This window comes from Mugil cephalus, chromosome 6, assembly GCF_022458985.1.
Source record: "Mugil cephalus isolate CIBA_MC_2020 chromosome 6, CIBA_Mcephalus_1.1, whole genome shotgun sequence".
NCBI classification, from domain to species: domain Eukaryota; kingdom Metazoa; phylum Chordata; class Actinopteri; order Mugiliformes; family Mugilidae; genus Mugil; species Mugil cephalus.
The window spans coordinates 13361654-13382772 of record NC_061775.1 but is presented as its reverse complement, the minus strand read 5'-3'; the positions used below and the strand labels follow the sequence as shown (position 1 = coordinate 13382772).

The window sequence follows — 21119 nt, the reverse complement described above, 5'->3', positions numbered from 1 at the left end:
AAACTTGACCATGGCATTTTACTTTGCTTTCCAAGTCAAGTTCTTCTGTTTTAGTTTGTATAATGTAGTATGATTAACTGAGTTTGGTACATCTCCTTAAAAATACTGTAGAAGATGCATGAATTTTGGTCTTTCCATACATTCAGAGACAATTCTAGAGTCAATTGGGGCCCTGGGCATCCCCTTCCCACCTCCTACCAGTACTGCTATCTGGCAGATAGCTACTTAAGCAATGTTTAAAGAAAGCAGGCATTAGCATCACTGACATCACTGCAAGACAGGAAGCAAAGAATGATATTTGAGTTTTGCTACATCTGAGAAAAAAAGAAAACATTTTGAAAGGGCATGTAATCGAAAGTTAATCTCCTGATTGTTCAATGTAATCCAACTGTGACCTATTTTAGAGAAAACTACATTATACTGAAGAAGAAATACAATGGTTTGTTTACAGCAAGCTCAGTAAGTTCTTCTGAGAAATGTCTTTGGACAGAGATCATGTAGTTGGCTGTCATGGTGGCAGGACTCCACGTGCAAAACTACAAATGAAACTAAAACTGCTGCATGGATAGATGGTATAAATGGGAATAAAGCAGGAACACGTGTTCACGTTCTACAGTTATGTGATATCATAGTTTTGGTTAAAGAATCTTCCAGAGAAGAAAAATAGAGTCCCGGTAAGTGACATTGAACTTAGAAATGTGGTCAAACACATATAATGCAGCGGTTCTGTTCTGTTTTAGAAATGACCATGTAGGGAATTCCTTTGGAGAGTAAAAATACACCACTTCAACACTCCGTTTATTACATGAAAGATTTCTGGGAGACTATTCAGAAGGATATTAAACAGAATATGAGTATTAATTTCCCTATGGAACCGGCACTGTACATTTTGGGTATAATTCCTGACAGTATGACAGATAAGAGCTCTAAACATTTACTAAGAATCCTGCTGCTGATCACAAAAAAGACAATAACAGCTTCCTGGTTGAAACCACAGCTTCCAAGTATAACACAATGGGGAGATATGGTAAAAAATGTGTTTATCAGGGAGAAAATCACAGCAAGAGTCCAGTTGAAAACAGACTTGTTTGATAAAAGATGGTCAAAACTTTTCTCACTTGTAAAATGTTTGTACTTTGTACTGCTGTTTTTCTTGCTTGTAAAGTGCACGTACTCTGTACTGTTGCTTTTTTTCCACTTGTAAAGTACATGTACTCTGTACTGGTGATTTTTTTACTTGTAAAGTACATGTACTCTGTGTTTGTTTGTTTTTTTCACTTGAAAAGCACTCGTACTAAAGATAATGCTGATCAAGGCTAACGGAATGGAGACGAGATTTGGTCTAGGGGAAATATGACGTGCAAGTACAAGAATACGGACTAATATTTACAAAGATATATTCAACATGAAGGGGGAAAAAGACTTTCGATTTCAATAATTACAAGCAAGTGTAACTGTATATAATATACATCTCTTTGTTGTTTGTTAAGTTTGTGTTTGTATGTATGTAGTTGTCAAATAAAAAATAAGTTTAAAAAAATGACCATGTAGCTGTGACTTAAAAACAACACACAATAATTATGACTTTTGCAGCTCGTGTGACAAATGGTGACATATTACAAAGATGTAATTCATAAAAGACAAATGCACACTCTCATGGTGGCCTAATATTTTAATGCATCTGTTTTATGTTTTGGTGAGTTATTCTTTTCGGGCCTCAAATGTCTCCTCTTGAGCAAACTCAGAAATTAACAGCACTATTTAGCGTTATATATACATAACTGTAATAATTTATGTCTGACAGGCGGAGATGGGATTGTTTTGTCAGCGTATCACATTCAGAGGGCTGCCGTCACCATGGTGTTGCCTACCGTAGCCTACAACGTCATCTGCTCTTCAGCTACTTCTGTGACAAGAGGAGTGTCTTACCGGCCAACAAAAGGCATGCGTCACAGCTCTCATGTAAAACCTGAAAAGTTGGTTCTATGTGTGGTTGGTATGTGATTCGAGGCAGTGCACTTTGCTGTGATGTGGCAACTTTATTTGGAGTTTCTATTGACATAATTCGCTCAGTGAGAGTCAGCTGCGTGAAGAGACTTTTAGTTAGTTATTAGCACATCATAGATAGGATTACCTGTACATTTTTGTTTTGTATTTTACTAGGATTACAGATCTATTTTTCGGAGCATTTCAACAAACTTTTGTTTTTTTCAAAAATGATTTCGGATATTTTCTGTGTTGACAATGAAGACAGCATGCTCTGACTGAAAGAGCGTCCAGACACCAAAGAGTTACAGCTTCAGGTCTTTTCTAACAGAACTATTTTTCCCACATCAATGAAGTTCAGGTAAGATGATTTACTGACCCGATACCGGTCAGATAAGGATTATTTTCTTTGATTTCAAGATACATGTACATTGTAAAGCCTTGCTGAAGTTAAGGTTAAAGTGTGGGTAAACTGTAACAGAGTAATGTTGCATTTACACAGGAACTTAGTGAAGGCCTTAATGAGTGTAATTTGACTGCTGCCTTTTCTTAATCACCTTATCTTATCGACTCTGGCCCCAACTTTGGAGTAGAATGAACGCTATGAAGTAAGAATTCAAATCTGACTTAAGATAACTTTTCTTGAAACGAGTTGATGTAAACTAAACGTTTCACCATCTATTAATTGGTCATTTTTAGAACAACATAGTCCATAAAATGTTCCACAACAAAGGCTAAAAGACTAAAAGGCTTTCTTTTTCTTTTTTTACTCATTTGTGTCTGAACCGCTAAAGGCCATTACTGGGCGAGTAAGAGTAAATTAATGTCCATAATGGGGCAAATATAGGCCAGGCTGTCCACAAAGCCTAGACAGTACGTCTCGTCTTTGTTTGGAAATGGAGTCAGCCTTCTCGTGAATGAATGAAAAGAAGTTGGTTTTTGTAAGTGCTGTTGCGCATCCACTGGGTGGCAGTGCTGTTCCGAGTTGGCGCATGCTCTGTGCGATGTAAACATTTGCTAGGCCGCCATCCGTCTGCAGACAACTGTGTGTGTACACGTATTATACGGCTGCATGGGCAGGACCCAGGAGTCAATGGGAGCGAGCTAACTTCACTCTGGCTAGCGTAGTGGAAACCTAGCCGGACTATCCGGGAGAATAAGACACATATATGTGCGCGGCGGGACGCTTGGAAAACCACCCTTTTTCTCATAATAGTAGGAATATAATTTCGTGCATGGGAAGCAGACGACGTTTGTTGCGGCTGGCTAAAAACGCTTCAAGGTAAAGGGTAGTCTTATTTTTTTTTTTCCTTCGGGCCCTGTCTATTTACTGGAGCGAGCTCAACTCATAAAAAAGACTCGCAGTTGTTATCACTATGTGTTGTGACATTACATCTGAGTGGTAGAGATTGTCAGCACATAACTCGCACACACACACTGTTATTGTTAGCGATATTAGCTCGTATCACAGCATGCCTGTTCTGTCGCTTGTGTATGGGGTTAAACGCTAGCTGTTGAACTTCTAATTGGTTCGCGAAGGACTCCGACTATCGCCTGGAACTAAAACACAATGTAGCCGAGCGTGTCGTTTATCTCTGCTGGGTTATATTGACATTGACGTTTTCGTGTAACGTGTATAGCCCTGCTGTAGTCTCGTCCAACTCGTCGACGGTGGAGCTCACACTGTTGCATCTGATGCTAGATCTCCATTTCAGCTCAACAACACTGTCGAGCCATAAAAGGAACATGGGACTTTCTGCGTCTAATGCATCGGTCCATCGGCTTCATCGCCTGCACACCGAAATGTTTGTTATGTGTGCAAGTCTGAGCCGCGGATTTAAACTGCCCAGCCGTGGCGATAAATTGTCTGTGTTGAAGCCAAGGATATCTTTAACTCGGAGTTGCAGCAGTGCTGTGACCAGAGAAGGCAGTGGACATTAAACGCAACAAAGATTAACACCTTTAAGCTGCAGAAAGTCCTCGACTGACAAGACAAGATTACTGCAGGAGGAAGCACCAGTTTGATACATACCGAAGGCCCCTGATGCATTGGTTGATTTAATTACTTTAACTTGACCATCATCCCACAGCACGTTAACCCAATAGAAACAAGGCGTCTCTGATTGTAAAGTAACAGTTGTATGTAATCCATTGAGTTGGACCCTTCAAAATGAGTGTTATAAGTAACGTAGAAGTGTAGTTGTAGCTGTTTTAAATACATTATATTGCTACTGGACATATGACAGTGTTATATATGTATTGTAAATATCAAGACATGCAATATAACATATCACTCAAGTAATGTTTATGTTTCCAACTGTATTTTGCTCATCGTTTGAGCAAAATATTCAGCTTCGTTACCCTTCTTGTTATATTGTAGTCATTTCTACTCAAACTTGACACTTCCCATTATCCGAATTCTCCTCCTTGCACTAACTAGTAGCTTCATGGACACTAATGAGTGTGGCTTATGTGGTCATGCTTCTACAAACTTTTTTTTTTTCCCCCCTCACTCGCATCAGAGAGGCTTGGGACGGCCATGTCAAAGGATACGCATGTCCGTGCTTGTTGCTTTTAGGACAGGGCGCTTTGCTGTCTTTACTGTGGCCCCTGGCTCCGGCAGAGACGTGGAGACGCTGACGAGCGCAGATCAAGGAGTTACAATAAATCTTATGTTACTAAGACGAACAGAACATCGTTTGTTTTATGCGCTAACCACCTGCTTTACGGTTGTAAATAACTGGGAACAGAGTATAACTATTGTGACATTTGCGGTATTTTGATACAATTCTAGGACTTTAGCATCTGTGATGGAAAATAAAACTCCCTTGTTTTTTTTTTTTTTGGTTGTTATATTCAAATTACTGTGGTTTTCTTGCTCAGAGACCTTGTCACCCACTTATAGTACTTACAGTAAAAAGCAATACACAGTGTGCCCTTGTATTACCAATCTCCACATACATTTGCAGTATATCAATTAGTTGCAGCCATCTTTAATGTTATTCATTTCAGATCACATGAACATATTTGCAGTGAAAATTGCCTCTTGTACTTTTATAGCTGTTTCTCCCAAAGAAGCAATGAGCAAATGCTGAAATTTAAGTGTTGCCATCATTTGCCTGTGAAGACTCTTGTCAATAATTTTTTTCTAGCTCTAATGTATAATGCATTTGTAGCTCCCGTTGTGTGGTCGCACATTGAAGAATAACCTTCAGATGACTGAAATGTTTGTACAGTAGGAAAATCTTTACTTCCCTCACGCGCACGTGTGCGTGTGTGTGAAGTGAAAGGCCTTTCCACCTTAGTGTAAGTGTGTTGTTATAAGTCAGGCCTGTGTTTTAACAGCCTCACGAAGCACATGGACGCCGGGTTTTTCCCCAGAATATGACCATGGTCTCTCTCGATGGGCCAGGCAAGTTTGTTCTTATGTAATGTCCAGACTTCGAAATGGGAAAGGTGATGACTATGAAAAATATTCTCAACTCAACTCAGAAGTTTTAGATTTGCCCAGGCTTAAGCGTTTGTGACAGTCCCCTTTATTTTTGCCTGGTGTGTGTCTGAGCAGTGCAAGCTGCTTCACATTTTGAGTTAGAAGAAAAAGTACTTCTCAGTTCTTCCTTTCGTCTCTCTCACTTCCCCATTCGCCTTGAAGTTATTTCGCTCAGGCTTTCTTCATGCCTTGCTGTGGGCTTCATTAGCTATGCACACTGCATCTCAGGGCCCCTTTGAGTTCTTTGGCAAACAAAAGCAGCAACAATCTCTGTGTCCAGGATTTACGGGGAAGCCTTGCTTCAGTTGGCTCAGCTTGCTGGAAGGAATGTCTCCCAAGGCCACCTGGACACAGGCGTCTGTCAGAGCAGGGCTTTCTCATGTATTGACTTGATTAAATTTTAGGTTTGCTCAAATATTGCTCCCTAGATGTGTTTCTCAGGTAATTTAATAGACATTTAATAATTTATTACCAGGGGATTTACTTTGTCACTACAATTGTATATCGATGTTTATCATCAAAGAGATTATTCAAATGTAGATGAGAGCACATGCCGATAAGGCAAGCCTAACGTGATGTTTAGTTTACGTGTTCCTCTTTTCGTTCCTTAGTTCGTTCCGCATGGCATCTCACACTGGAAGTCAGTCTTTGAAGAAACCACATGCCCTTACATTCTGTTCTTTTTGCTTTCAATTGGGGTGTGTTTGGACAACACAATGCAAGCCTGACTCAGTGGTGAACAAAGCTTAGGGTAGGGCGAAAAGCAACATCCATGGAAGATACAGTTTGAGGAGTGTAGTTTTTCGGCACAGGCCGTTGTTGTTAGTGTGCACATTCAGCCATTCGTGCGTTGTTTTGTAGTTATTTTTTAATTTGTTGCTTCATTTAAAGTGGTGTTCAGGTGAATCAGTGCACAGGCTAATGCTGTCAGATCATCCTAATTGAACTGATTCAATGAATGGTCTATAAGGTTTACTTTACTGGTTGCTAGGGTGCAACAGTATGTATACTGTAATGTGACAAAGAGGTTTATTATTGCAGTGCACACACCTCTGGAAGATCTTGTTTTATACAGGATGAGGATACGTGTGCTGTTCTATTATCTGTCTCCATAACAGTTTGAACCTGAATCAAATATGTGCAGGTCTAGGTAGTTGCTAGGGCTGGGCGGTACACTGGTTTAGACTAAATACTGGTATTTTGATTTTGTTATGATATGAATTTTTAATATACTGGCATACCAGTGTATTTGATTACACAGCGTGGCACCGTTTCAGACCGGACCATTTTCAAGGTAGCGCTTCCAAACATGCACGGTGCAACTGCATCACTGCAGGTGTGGTGAAGTTGGAAAGGTCCGAAAAATTGAAGCGACAGAACGAGAAGACTGTGCTGTCTCCCGATTTCTGCAGACAGTTTACGTTTTAGATGACCTGTCCCTCGAAAATGTCCCCAATTTTAGCTATTTATGAATGAGAAAAAAAAAGTTGTGCGCAGACTATAACTATTACGGTAGCCGTTCGTGCTGCTATTGATATTAAGGACATAGCAGTTTAAATATGTCAAAATAAATGAAACCATAATTGTCCACGTTTCTTCATTTTGTCTTGATAGCATTTAATTCTTTTTTCTTTTTATCTCCAAGCTGTAAATTTCCCTGGATTTCCACAGGAGCAGGCAGTGCTACAACAGGGACATGCAAACCAGTTTTACTACTAGCGTGGCAATATTTACTCATCATCACAGTAAAATAGTCCATCCTTAGTTAATCTACTGCATTAATTCCTCTGCAAAAATGCTGTGAACACATGATTATACATGATAATCATGTGTCATAACGCCCAGTCTTAGTAGATGCACCTTCAAAGTCTCTGTAGGACAAATGTACTGGGTAATATGGGGGTAAAAAAAAACTCAAGTCCCTTTCATTATCACAGCATCTGTTGTGGATTAATACGTTTTTCATGTTCTCGTACTTGATACATAAGTTTTTTGTAAATGTGGAAATTCTCATACTAGAATCAAACTGATGAAGATATTCATTAAAATGTTGATGGTGAAAGTTACTTTCTGCAGGTTAGATGGCATTGCACATGTTCATTTAATCCAGCCGACCTGCACTCATACAGAATGAGGATCGATCATCATATAGTTGATGATGCTCAGTAAATATGGACCCCACAGTTGGTCCTGAGCACAGAGATACACTCCCTGAAACAAGTTATTGAATTCAGGATTAAGAAGAAGTTTGTGGGAGACTGTGTGAAAGTCACTGACTAGTAAGAGGGCTGTTTATTGTTTTAGAAACTTTTATAGCTGTTTCTCCCAAAGAAACAAATAGCGAATGCTGAAAGACAAGTGTTGCCATCATTTGCCTGTCATGTCAGTAATTTTCTAGTTCTAATCTAGCTCTGCATTTGTACTTCCCATTGTGTGGTCACACATTGAAAACTAACCTTCAAATGACTGAAATGTTGTTTGTACAGTAGGAAAATCTGTGCTTCCCTACACTTAAAGGTGAAAGTTACCTTCTGCAGGTTAAATGACATTGCGCATGTTGATTTAATGCAGGCACCCTATTGTCGTACAGAATGAGGATCTATCATCGTATCGTTGATAACGGTCAGTAAATACGGACCCCACGGTGACGGGTCAGGACCTGGGTGTTGTTATGAAAATAGTACAGTCCGTGTACCAACTTCCTGTTTCTCTCCACTCCAGAACAGACATGCCCCCCTGAAGCTCCTGTTAATGTCATGTAGGGAAAAATCATATTTTCATTCATGCTGTGTAATGACATGAAAACATTGGTCTTGACAGAAAATTACAATGCGAGAGCTATTCTCAGATTTGTTTTTCTAATATTTACTGTTTGAGAGTTCAGGGTTTGCTTCGAGTCACAACATAGACCTTATATAACTCATATGTATATGCATATATGTATATATTTATATAACTATAATAGACTGAAACTACAGGCCAAACGTTTGGCAGCAGCATCAAATTTGTACATAAAAGATCATAGTTCTGTTGGTATACTTTGCATCAAAATAAACATGATTAACTTTTGAAAAGACATTTTTACTGTAATTACCAGGTATTTGAGTTTTTGTTGTTTGCTTAGACTTTGCTTGCAGCAGCATGACATATACGAGGCATTCGTTCCACCAGGGATATTTGTATTCAGACTCTCAAAGGTCAAAGAGTTTCAGTGAACAATGCAAACTGTGATTTGTTTTTTGTTTTTTTAACTTTTGCACTGAAGTTGTGGCTCTTGCAAATCTTCTGACCCCGACACTAAAGCCCTTCTTTTCTTTTGCTAACATTTATTCAGCAGTGGTCTGGTAACATTAATGTGCACCTAAAGGTAAATTGAGGAAGATGGTTCGTATCAATTAAAGCAAAGTCTGATTATGCAGTAAATACATCCCAAAATACATTTAACTCACAGCAGTTTTTTAACAAAGGCAACAGAAACTTGAAGTAGCTTCTTGGCTTTTGGCCTGTAGTGTGTGTGTATATTGGTTTTTCTTCAGTCTATCTTGGCTCATTCTTATCTTCACTTTTAACGCAACGTTTTTTTTTATCCTACTCCATTATTTTTCTCCTTCTTTATGCCTTTGGTCCTTTGTGGATCTGAGTGACTCATCATTTTGTTCAGTGTAGTGCATGGAGTTATTGGTTTCCTGCCTAGTAGCAATATCCGGACTTCCTGTTAGGTTGAAACCAAAGGCAAGACTGCTATTTTTTTTTCTCAGGTATGAAGTTCATTCCTTCCTGCTGAGCACACGAATACACTTCCTTATTTACTCTGACTCCAGCCTATCAAGCTCTGTCAAGCACTTTGACCCGTCCTGTGAATGTGATCAGCATATGACTATAAAGCCATTAAGTTGGTCAAAGGTTCAGAAGCGTGGACTACTTTAAAAATTAGAGCAGCGTTTAATTTATCGTTTTGAAGCGGTTCTTTTCATGGGTACATGCTGGATTTACTCGCGGAAAGCAGCTGAAAGCCACTGGTTTTGGATTATCTGGAACAGCAGGTAGGAAGTGTAGGTAGTTTTGCGGCAAGTTGTGCATCATAATCTCTTCCTCAATAAAACTGAATTATCACATGTTGAAGAAAACAATGGACGTTTCTTCTGTTATTGAAATGTGTGTGGAATGACGTGGATGAAAAGTGAGCGTCTTATTTTTAAATGGGTACATTTAAATCGACAGAATATCCAATAATAGCTCCCACGATTCAGGCCTTGCTCAACACGCTGTTACTGGAATGCAAGCAAGTGATTTACAGTATCGATCAGAAAGAGACAAATTCATTTGCCAATGCTGACTTTGTGAACTAAGCAGCTGCATCGATCCAGATGATCCTGACTGCTGGTGCTGCTCTAACAGAACGGGTAGTGAAGCACTAAAGGGAGGGTGCTGCCATGTATTGATGTTGTAAAAGGAACTAAAAGCTTTGATAAATGTTGTTTTTACTGTGAACGTTCGCTTCACACAATTGACGGGAAGATTTTAAAAACTCGTCATCTGAGGCTGTTCCTTGAGAGGTTTTACAACTGCATATTATAAATGAGTAACCCGGTTTCTTTTTCAGTGCTGACGGTCGTACGATCTTGTCTTCTGCAGGTGGCGACAGACAAGGTTGCTGGTAAGCTGAGTTCTACTCTCTCATGGGTGAAGAACTCTGTGTCGCACACGGTCAGTCAGATGGCTAGCCAGGTGGCCACGCCCACGTCCCTGCAGACCACTGCTACCTCCTCCTCCACGTCTCTGTCTTCGCCCGGCCTCTCACCGTCTTCACCAGGACAGCTCAGTCCCGACGATGTGGAGCTACTCGCCAAGCTCGAGGAACAGAACAGGTGAGCGGTCGGCCTAGAGTTGATCTCGTCACTTAACACACGTACGCGTGGAAGACGTGTTCAGAGTTTGAGTACAGAGCAGTACTCAAACTTCTATTTGTTCTTCTTGCTGAGTACATAGCAGTTAATATTTTCACGGTTGAATGGATGAGTAGTGCTCCACCACATGGTTTATATCTATTACACAGTGAATACTGAACTGAAGCTTGACACATGTCTAAGTTCAAAATCTAATTGTGATATCTGTCAGAAAAACAGTCATTAGATATTTTCTAGGGGTAAAGATTGTCGTCTGACTGGTGGTACCACATGTCACCGATGTAGAATATTTCCTCTGACTTGTAGTACAGTGTGAGTTTTTTTTTTTTGTGCAGGTGCATATACTCAGTCTGTTCATTCATTCAATACCTGAATGAAAATGGTTATTTCACAAGACCAGGAAATTAAAGTCATTGCACATTAAAGCTACTAGTTCATTTTAATGATCAGCACAATAAAACAAATGTCCCTGTTAGGGTTGGGTGGTGTCCACATTTTGATGCTTTCACACCGTCTCCACCTTTTACTGCAGTATACAGTATTACCGTGACTAATTAAAAATTTTGAAGCAGCGTCAATGTACACACACCACCTTGAGTGGGCGGAAGCCAGACACAGAAAATACAAAGAAAATCCGGTGGATTTTCAAAATAAAATACCCCGTGCAAACTGACGGTCGTAAAAAGAGACAAAAGCAAAACTTTTTAACTATGCAGCGTATTTACACATGTAGGAGCATGTTTAGCAGAACATACACCGAGAATTTGGCCAAATCTGAGCAAGTAAACAAAGTCTGGCCAGCTAAACGGGCGCTTTTGAAATGCTCCCGGTGGGTTTTGAGGTTTTGCACACAGGACGGACCAAATACACGACGATCACGCAACGTGCCGCGGACGGACCCGACAGCATCACCAAACTGTTGGCTTGTGCCTACACCATTCAGAAACTGAATACCAAACACTAATAGTGAAACAATAACAACATAATGTGCACAATATTAACAACTCTTATTAGCTCTTAAAAATGCAAATACAACAGTCAAACAATTAAATTAACATAACGATCCAGAACAGTTTTTGCGCAGGATGCACCGCACACAAACCGACAGTGGACATAGAATCAGTTTTAGGCATTGAATTATTTATAACTTATATTTAATCCTTATCTCCTATATTAGTGCACTGTAATGATGCTATTGAAACTGATAACGTTGCTTTTGAAAGACACCGCCGGTTCACCTTATTACCGTATTACCGCCCAATCCTAGTCCCTATAATGAGACCTATAATGAACAGTTAACACATTAACTGGGGAATGAGACTTTGCTGACGTAAGCCTTTGCAAGACTTTGACCCCATTTGCCCCTGTGTGCCCTGGACTGTACGTAAGGCAGGTGATGATCTAACACTGGACACTGAGTTATTCTCTTATTCAGAGTTGTTCTTGACAGATTGTAGTGCTCATTTGAAATGTGAACGACTTGTTGGCTGTCATCAGCTTCCTGCACAGCCCGAACAATTTAAACTTCCCCAGGAAGTACAATTGCTTCTGATGTGTGTGTGTGTGTGCTTTTTACAGTGAGATACTCTTCAACAGTTTAGTTGATATGATCATGAATGTTAAGTAACGCTAATGCCACCAAATGCATTGGATACAATAAATATTTTGCTGAACTTTTACGCAGTGTCTTTAAATGCTTGTTGCTGTTTTATTTAGATGGATAGAAAGATGCTTTTTTTCATCTCAAACGGGGAAATTTCACAATTTATTTACAGATTTCAGGCATTTATCTTAACACGATTCCTCTGTTGTGATTTCCTCTTCACGTCTGCTGTACTCTGACTGGGATAGACGATCCTTTTGTAAATGCCACAAATCTCCCCCCTCCCTCATAGGCACACACAGACACACGAGGGATGTTGAACGAGTCACGACTTGCGAAACCAGAGAATACAGGTGGTAAACTATTACATTTGACAGTTTGCAGTTTGAAGGATTCAGGTTGTTCAACATGTAGTCGGTGGGAAATGGGACAGAAAACTGAGAACTTATTGTTGCTCTAACCTTCGGCTCCAAAACGCTGCTTCACAGCATGTGTGGTTGTAGATTAGTTGGCTGCATGTTGGATCAGTGAGGAGGATTCAGCGCGCTGTCCCAGAGGTGCTCATTGTCCACATCAGATTAAAGTACTATTAGAGGGTGACGCAATATCACTCCGTCGCCAACTGTGAATTCTTTCTCTGTTGCGAGTGTCACCCATGGCTGGTGCCCTCTGTGTCAGCGTAGAAACCAAGTGTGATGTTCAGAACGGGGGATTGTGTCACAGCTAAGTCCCGTGAAGAAGACAGGAAAGCTGTGTTGAATGCAGAAGTCGTTGACTCACTCGCACGCCTTCGAATATCGCTGCTCCAGAAGGGCCTGAAACGCTCGTCGCGATGTGTTTCCTAAATAAATACATAAACTAAACTCTTCTTTACCGACACCCACATAATGGACAAATCTTATCACTTTGCCATCGAGGCGTTTAGGTGCGACGACAGGAGGAGGGAGGACTTTGTTATTCATGTGTTTTACCGATAACTGTGACACATCCTGCAGTTGCTTACCCAGTGCTTGTGTGTGTGTAGTGAGGCCTTTGTACCCGACAGAGCAGATAAAAGGCACAGGCATTTGTTCAGTACTGTCACATAGACGAGGAACTCCTGCATTGACTGCGACAATCTGGAAATCAGACATGCCACCGTTCAAGAATTCCTAGAAACCAGAGACATGTGGAGTACATCATGAGTTTATCTTGGTAAGGTAGTAGTATTTAACAACCTGTTCTGCTGCTATATGAGCTTCAAATTGAAGACACTTGACAGAAAATGTATTTTTTAATATTGTTATTTTAATTGGCTTTGTTGCACTTCTGAAGCTCCCGATTAAATCAGCATTTCATTTCAATCACTGCAAATATTGCGTGATCAAAACTAATTTTCTTAGTTTTTTTCGTATGTTCTGTTTATAAAGGTTCAGGCCCTTGTTTGACTGTTGGTGAATTATTAGCAGGCCTGTAAATATGCTACGGTTCGTGTGTCACACCGAGCGTTGATGTCATTTGTGACGTTTCGTGATGGGTTAGTTGAAATGCTTCAGTTCCTGCGGATATCTAGCTACAGGATGCACCTCTTTTTCACTTTCAAACACAAGTGAAGACGCTCTCTTGCTGGCTGTTCCTTCAGGCCGTCCACTTCTCCTCCTCCTCCTCCCACACCCCAAATTTGGCTGTAACCCTAGCCATTCTGGGAGCGCGCTCGGTGACGTCATGGGCTCCAGTGCAGAGGCCTCGGCCTTTTTTCCGAGATCAGGTGTCTGAGCCTTTGTTTGTGTGTTTTGAGCTCCTTGGTGCCACACAGGTTGGGAGTCACAGCTTCTCCTCTCTGATCCTTGATCGGGACGGTCTGTAGCTTCAGCGACAAACTGATAAGAGCGATGTAATTAAGCCACGCGGCTCTGGCTTCATGTCGTCAGCTTTTCACATGGATCAAAACGCTTAACTAGATTAATATAATGAGTTAAAAATATTTCACTGACATTGGCTGGATTGGCTTTTTCTTGCCACTCGCTGCTGCCAGTGGAATTTAACTGACTTTCATTAAAAAAAAAGAAGGATTTTCGATCATTTCATTCATTTCCATTCATTATTTTGTTAGTATTTTAACTTTAGCTGTAAATCCTTGTAAATGATACCTTCTTTGCACTATTTTGTACATACTTGTGTTTTTTTTGCACTGTAAAATGACAATAAAGGGCATTCTATTCTATTCTATTCTATTCTATTCTATTCTATTCTATTCTATTCTATTCTGATCAGTGTTGAACGTACTGTGACCCACAGTAAACATCTTAACCTCTTCTTCCATGTCTGAGTGGTTTGGGAAATCCTGCCATTATGACCCCGGTTCCCCAGACGACCTGTACCTGTATATTTATTTATAGATGGCGTGTATGTTACTTGAAAATTAGCATCAAGTGATTGCTCATGCTTATTTAATGAAGGCGTTAATTTGATCTGTTGCTCCTCCAAATGTGTAAGCTGCTTTTCCTTTTACACTGAAGGATTTTTAAACCAAGATTTCAAGTCACTGTGACATTAATGTGGCTACCCACTGATTTATCCTGTATTTTGTGGTTAGTAGAAGACCAAAACAATTTATACTTGTGTATGAAAATTTTACTTAGTATGTCTTACTCTAATAAACCCTTTTGAATGATTTGAAGAAAGACATTTAAAATTCTGTGTCCGTATACAGTTTGTTAACAGCATATCCCCCTTCTCACCTTCACCACAGGCTGCTGGAGACAGACAGCAAGTCACTACGTTCGATGAATGGCTCCCGACGAAACAGCGGCGCCTCCTTGGTGTCCAGCTCGTCCGCCTCCTCCAACCTGTCCCACCTGGAGGAGGACACGTGGATCCTGTGGGGGCGAATTGTCAACGAGTGGGAGGATGTGCGCAAAAAGAAAGAGAAGCAGCTTAAGGTGAGAATAACGCACATGACAACCTGTGAAGAAATAGTCAGGTCTCCCTGTATCCCGGCCTTATTAGCACACATTTGATCTGTCTGCAGAAGATGTGCAGGTTTCATACTATTAAAAATAGAAAGATATATTTTTAAGCTGATTTTGTTAATGCCAATTTGAGAATAATAAAACTGTGTGCATTATTCTACTATTCTATTCTGATACTGCAGTGGATGTACTTTAAATTTTACAATTCAAATCTAGGCTACATGGCCTCTATTGTTATCCACTGGTATTCGACTGGAAACTGTAACAAGCTCTGGCTTCAATGCTACAATGGCTCTATCTGTTTGAATGTTTACTTGGTCCAGTAATCATTTCTAAGGCTATCTTTGTCCTAGGTGCTGTTGTCCTTGAACTTGTTATTTCAGTTCTTGACATTTGAAGCTAATTTTAGGCTGCTTGTTTCTACAGTTACTCCGCAAAGTCTTGTGATAACCCTGTGCCCAGTGGCCGTGGAAGTCTCAGTTTAAACCGCACACAAACCACGGGCAGAGCGACGCTGTGAAAAATGTTTTCCTGATGTGAAACTGCCCGATGCAGCTGCGACACTTTGAATGTTCAGAGTCGCTCGTTCAAATCAGCGGATGAATTTGTAAACAAGAGCGTCTTCCCCTAGGTTTGGTTTTATTTCACACGGAGAAAACCCCAAATGAAAATGATCACTAAATACATGTAAGAGTCTTAATTTGGCTTAGATGTGTCTGAGAGGGAAGCAAGTAAGAGAGAAGGTCCAGTATCTGGGACTAGTGCAGACATTCACTCATAACCATGGTAATTATCTAGAGAGTAGAGCATGCAAATAGTCTTTAAAGCCACATCTTGAATGTACTATCCTGCTTCACACTGCAGCGAATATATGCTGCCATTTTAACCAGGTCCTGATCAGGTCAAGTTTGTACCGCAGTCAAATTGCTTTAGAGTTTTTATGTGACCAGACTTTCCTTACTAGGGCCTCAGTCACTAACGGCATTCCAGTGAAGTGTTTGTTAATGTGCAGTGCTACTAAATAAGTTGGAATCGCCCGTACAGTCACGGTGATCTCGTAGCCAGTGACGCTCCAGGCCACGTTTTGGTAAATTGCATAACTGATATAAAACTCTGTACGGGCATTGATTTTAATGGTCGTTATGTCTGAAGGCTTTATATCTCTCCAGCCGGGGTGGGGTCTCTGTTGTTCATCTTACTTGCGTGCGTAAATGGGGAAGTGTTGCGAAGGACCAGTGAACATGCATTATGTAATTTAACAGAAGCAATAATCACCAGACGGGTGTAGGCGGCCTGGGATATTAATCATAACTGCTGAGGTCTCCACAGAATTGATGATTTTTTTCCCATTAGCTTGCAATAAAACCCACTTCCAGTGACATGGGGGAAGGAACTTTGACTTTTCTGTGATTGTCAGCAAAACCCCTGTTCGTCTTTTCAGCGTGTCAGATCACAGTCGAATATCTCTTATCGGATATCAAAATTTGCAACACCTGCTGCTGTTGAAGATAAGTGTGTTTATAAGTCTGAATCTGGGAAGGAATAGAAAACATGGATTGTTAAAGTAGCTCTTTGTTCAACAATCAAGATATGAGCTTGTGCATTGTTTGACTGCAGAACAAGGCGCTGTTTGTCTTGTCTAGCCTCTGGGAGGGGAGAGGGATCCCCTGCTGAAAGCCTGTGTGGGTGGACCTTTGCTCCAGATGCACCCTGCACTGACCAGATGCTCTGCAGACGCACAAAAAGCCATATGCACTCTCAACACAGCAGGAAAGACAAGTCTTCCCTGTCAGCACAGGAAATTGCTTAATCAAATTGTGCCAGCAGTGATATATGAAAACAAATCATTCTACAACCATGAGTGCCTCATTGAAAATATTATATTTGGCAATGGAAAGTGTATTATTGAGGTGCACGCCATGTTGAAACGACAAAATAAATATTAGGGCATGAACACACCCTACTGTCACAGTAGGCTGTTGTGTTTTTGTTTTTTTTTACTTTTTTTTACATGCCTCATTAATGTATTTAAATTTTTCCCACCATTACAGTTTAGTGAAGCGTTGAAAGTGACCTGGATGTAGTAATTGTTGTAATACACCGTGCAGCATGAAAGCAATATATTTTTCATTCACAACATGAGGTAGGAACACAACAGTGAGCTGGAAAGCGATGAATCGGCTGAGTCAGTCCGTTACATGTTTGCACGATGAAATTTATACGAGTAAAGCAAGCTGGTGAATGTTTATGGTGGGCTGTTTCTGTGGTTTTGATAACAGTTCCATAAAAATGTTTTTATGCCAGAATGATGGTCGAAATCCATTACCTATGAACCTTGTTTCACCAGCGTTATGTTGTAAAACGTTAACGGTTATCCGTGATTTGTTACGCTTTCCATCTTGCTAATGTCGTCCAATACATTTTAAGAGTATTATAATAACACCATCAACCACTCAATCCACACGCACACAGCACTTCAGCACACACTCCCATAAATCCCATAAAACCATCTGTACCATCTTTTTCCACAGGATCTTGTCAGAAAAGGGATTCCACACCACTTCCGGGCAATAGTGTGGCAGCTGTTGTGTAACGCCCAGAACATGCCCATCAAGGATCAGTATTCAGAACTCCTGAAGATGACGTCGCCCTGCGAGAAGCTGATTCGCAGGGACATTGCCCGCACTTACCCCGAGCACGAGTTCTTCAAGGAGAAGGACAGCTTAGGCCAGGAAGTGCTCTTCAACGTCATGAAGGTACATCTCCTCTGGTTTCTGAGGAACCTGTTTGTAGGCAGGCAAACTGATCAGTCATGTGTACAGATAACAAAAACTGGTACTTGGCTTGATGAACAGTTTCAGGGTGGAAAAACAAATGTGTAAGTTAAGTTCGGTAGATTTTTGAGCAGACGTGTTCTCTTTATCATACCACAGGCATATTCTCTGGTGGACCGTGAAGTCGGCTATTGTCAGGGAAGTGCGTTCATTGTAGGACTTCTGCTCATGCAGGTAATAATAATGTTCACCACACATGCACGTTTGGTATCTGTGATTGACGCGTTTTGAGGTTTAACGTTCCCTTCTTATCGTTCTAGATGCCAGAGGAGGAAGCGTTTTGCGTATTTGTAAAGCTGATGCAGGACTACAGATTGCGAGAGCTCTTCAAACCCAGCATGGCTGAGCTGGGACTCTGCATGTACCAGTTTGAGTGCATGATCCAGGTAGAGCCCACGCATTCGCCATCGAGCCCAGTCAGACAAAAGAAGTCTTGTACGGCACTAACGATGTAAATCCGTTTGATTTGCATCCCTCACAGGAGCATCTCCCAGAACTGCACATTCATTTCCAGGCTCAGAGCTTTCATACCTCCATGTACGCCTCTTCTTGGTTCCTCACCATCTTCCTCACCTCCTTCCCGCTGCCCGTCGCTACAAGGATCTTCGATATCTTCATGTGTGAGGTCAGTCAAAAGCTAATCGCCTACTTTGAATGAGAATCTCGATCAACTTACATGTACCAGTCTATCAAGAAGTTGCATATTTACATATCTGTAGGTTGATTTACTGAGCTTGCATTGAACTTCTGTATTATTGACGCTCTGGAGCAAATAGTCTCACAGTTCTGGCTTTAATGTTTACTTGTTTGTAATGTTTGTGATCTAATACAGGCTTTTCTTGAATCACACTATTAATTATAGTTAACGTCCTTTTGGGGGAAGTTGTGCTTTTGCGCATTTTGGTTCACTGTCATTACTTACAGAGAAATGAACCATTTATCATTAACCTCACGTACTCGCACGAAGTCAACGTTTCTGCTGCACGAGGGGAATATGTTGAATCTTTAACTGCTGTTTATTATTACTGAGTGCCACTGTTGATAATAGTCAGGCAAAGTATCTAAACTGCAGATGGAAGAGTTTAGTTTTGTGTCAAGTCACTTCAATTAAATCCAGTTTAAAGCGAACACTTCTTCCACTGTTTTGAAACTTTGTTAATGTATTAACTGCAGTAGATGGTGAATGTAACAACCAGTTTGCAGGAGCAGACACTGAAGGGTCATCTGCTAAAAGTGCATTGAGCCTCTTAAGGCGAGGCCAGGAACGCCTGTAAATGAGTCTGACCACGCAGCACACTGGTGTAGACGTTCCACTGCTGCATTAATCAGTTAAATAATTTATGTTACTGTATGACTTTGGTGAGTTAACGTGTTGAAACCTCAGCGTCACACTGTGGTAGGACAGCAGCCTCAGAGTTATGCAAGGTAAGATGACTGAGTCTGGTATCTTTGAAGGGAGTCGTGAAAAGGCTTCAGTTCCCTGTTGGGAAAGGTAGCAAGATGAAGTTGTGATAATATTCTAAATACACCTTCACACTGATGTTGACTTTTTGAGCGGGCGTTGTTTTAGGTTTTGCTGTTGAACCCTTTCACGACAGCTCACAGCTCCGCTTCAGTGCCAGTTCTCCCGTCTGCTTCTCCAAACTGGAGCCATGTCAGTCACCATCTACTGTAGGACAAGGAACTCATACAAACCTACTTCAAAGAAACCAAACTAACCCCTTAAGTCAACTAAACTGTGAAGGAAAGATTATCCATTAGTGCCACCTGTTGGAGGAAACAGTATAGTCTGCATTTAATTTTCCTTGTTTTTGGTTTTATTTCTCTCCTGAGACGTGAGCTAAATTTGAATTCAGAACATAATTTCCTCCTCTGGTTTACGTTGATCTGTTTGTTCAGGGTCTGGAGATCGTTTTCCGTGTGGGACTGGCCATCCTTCAGATGAACCAAACTGAACTCATCCAGCTCGACATGGAGGGAATGTTACAGGTACATCACAATAACCCTCCTCATAACTCGTCATTCCGGCAGCTCACATTTCTGCTGTATTTTGCACTTTTGCAAATCTGCTGCACCCTCAAGGGAGGAACTTTCACCACACCCAGTTAATTGATATGTGTCATCCCAGCTTGCACCTGTGGACAGCGGTATACGTAGTCACTTATCCCGTCTCTGTCTTTCTTTGTTGTGCTTCAGCATTTTCAGAGGGTCATCCCTCATCAACTTGACAGTGGACCGGATAAGGTCATTCAGGCTGCTTATCAGGTTAAATACAACGCCAAGAAGATGAAAAAGTAAGCTGTCATCTCTTAACCTTACCAGCCTTCTTTTTTTTTTTTTTTTTGCTTTTACATTTATATTCATACACAAGAGCCTGGAAATTTATTCATTTACTTCACAATTCAAACTGTCACTTGTTTCTGTGTTGAGATTTTATAACTCTTGAAGAATTCCACAGCAGCTTTTACTAAATATGTTGAATATTCAACACTTGAGACAAATTTAAGAGTTGGAAGAGTCATTGGAAATTGTTAGGAATTCTTTGCCTGGTTAGAAATATCTTTTGAAAAAAAATCTGCAAAACATTTTGATACTTTTTGCCTTGTTTCTGTGCCACTGCTCACACTAGCCTAGTTTTACTCTTTCACTGATTCTCTGGGACGTTTATTTCAGGTTAGAGAAAGAATACACTACAATCAAAACAAAAGAGATGGAGGAACAGGTGGAGATAAAGGTGGGTAGACGTCGAAGTCCCCGGTGTGATATTTTGCGGTACTTTTGTCTCACGTGTTTGTAATTTCTCCTTCTGCAGAGGTTGCGGACAGAAAACAGGCTCCTGAAGCAGAGGATAGACACACTAGAGAAAGTGAGTGCATCGCTATTTGTCAGAGGTGCTCCGACACCAGACAAATCAAATCAGACTCTGCTCCCCGCTCATCAAACTTCACATTAACCCATCCGGCCGTGTATGTCCGTGCGTCATGCATCTCTCCTAACGACGGAGTCTTGTCTTTCACTAACTGGGCTGCGTTAGTCGAAAGTCGCTCGTGTACGTGACAAGCTGGTTGTTGACTGGTATGGTGAACGTTCTGACTGTAGATAACATCAGAAACGTTGCCGGATTTCGGACTGCAGGTCGCCATGGTGACCGTCAAGTCGCGAGACGCCACTAACCGAAACAGACTTTGTGAGAAGCCTGTTTTGAACGTGAACAAGGCTGCTTGACGCTTGAAGTCGATACACAGCACTGCATGGCAAGTCGCGCTGTTCGTATCACTCTGCGCCGCGCCGCGTCTCTCCGAGCGGGCGCGACCGCTGCCAGGTAGCGGCACCATGCATGAGGTCTGC

The 21119-nt window shown here is 41.1% G+C and overlaps 1 protein-coding gene across 7 annotated transcripts in view; it reads left to right on the top strand.

Annotated features, from left to right (window-relative positions):
- Positions 1 to 2055: 2055 nt before the first annotated feature.
- evi5b (ecotropic viral integration site 5b) overlaps positions 2056 to 21119 on the top strand; it is a 33023-nt gene continuing 13959 nt past the window's right edge. For 4 of the 7 annotated variants that reach the window (XM_047587781.1, XM_047587778.1, XM_047587775.1 and 1 more), the window contains exons 1-11: positions 3066 to 3268; positions 10112 to 10344; positions 14718 to 14907; positions 17469 to 17693; positions 17871 to 17945; positions 18032 to 18157; positions 18253 to 18396; positions 19671 to 19760; positions 19968 to 20065; positions 20445 to 20505; positions 20584 to 20637. In XM_047587781.1, coding sequence (XP_047443737.1) covers positions 10193 to 10344; positions 14718 to 14907; positions 17469 to 17693; positions 17871 to 17945; positions 18032 to 18157; positions 18253 to 18396; positions 19671 to 19760; positions 19968 to 20065; positions 20445 to 20505; positions 20584 to 20637 — 1215 coding nt within the window. In that variant the 5' untranslated portion in view covers positions 3066 to 3268; positions 10112 to 10192. Of the gene's footprint in view, positions 2348 to 3065; positions 3269 to 9366; positions 9520 to 10111; positions 10345 to 13038; positions 13181 to 14717; positions 14908 to 17468; positions 17694 to 17870; positions 17946 to 18031; positions 18158 to 18252; positions 18397 to 19670; positions 19761 to 19967; positions 20066 to 20444; positions 20506 to 20583; positions 20638 to 21119 lie in introns of those variants that run through there. The other 3 variants (XM_047587776.1, XM_047587777.1, XM_047587779.1) reach the window with 3 other exon arrangements.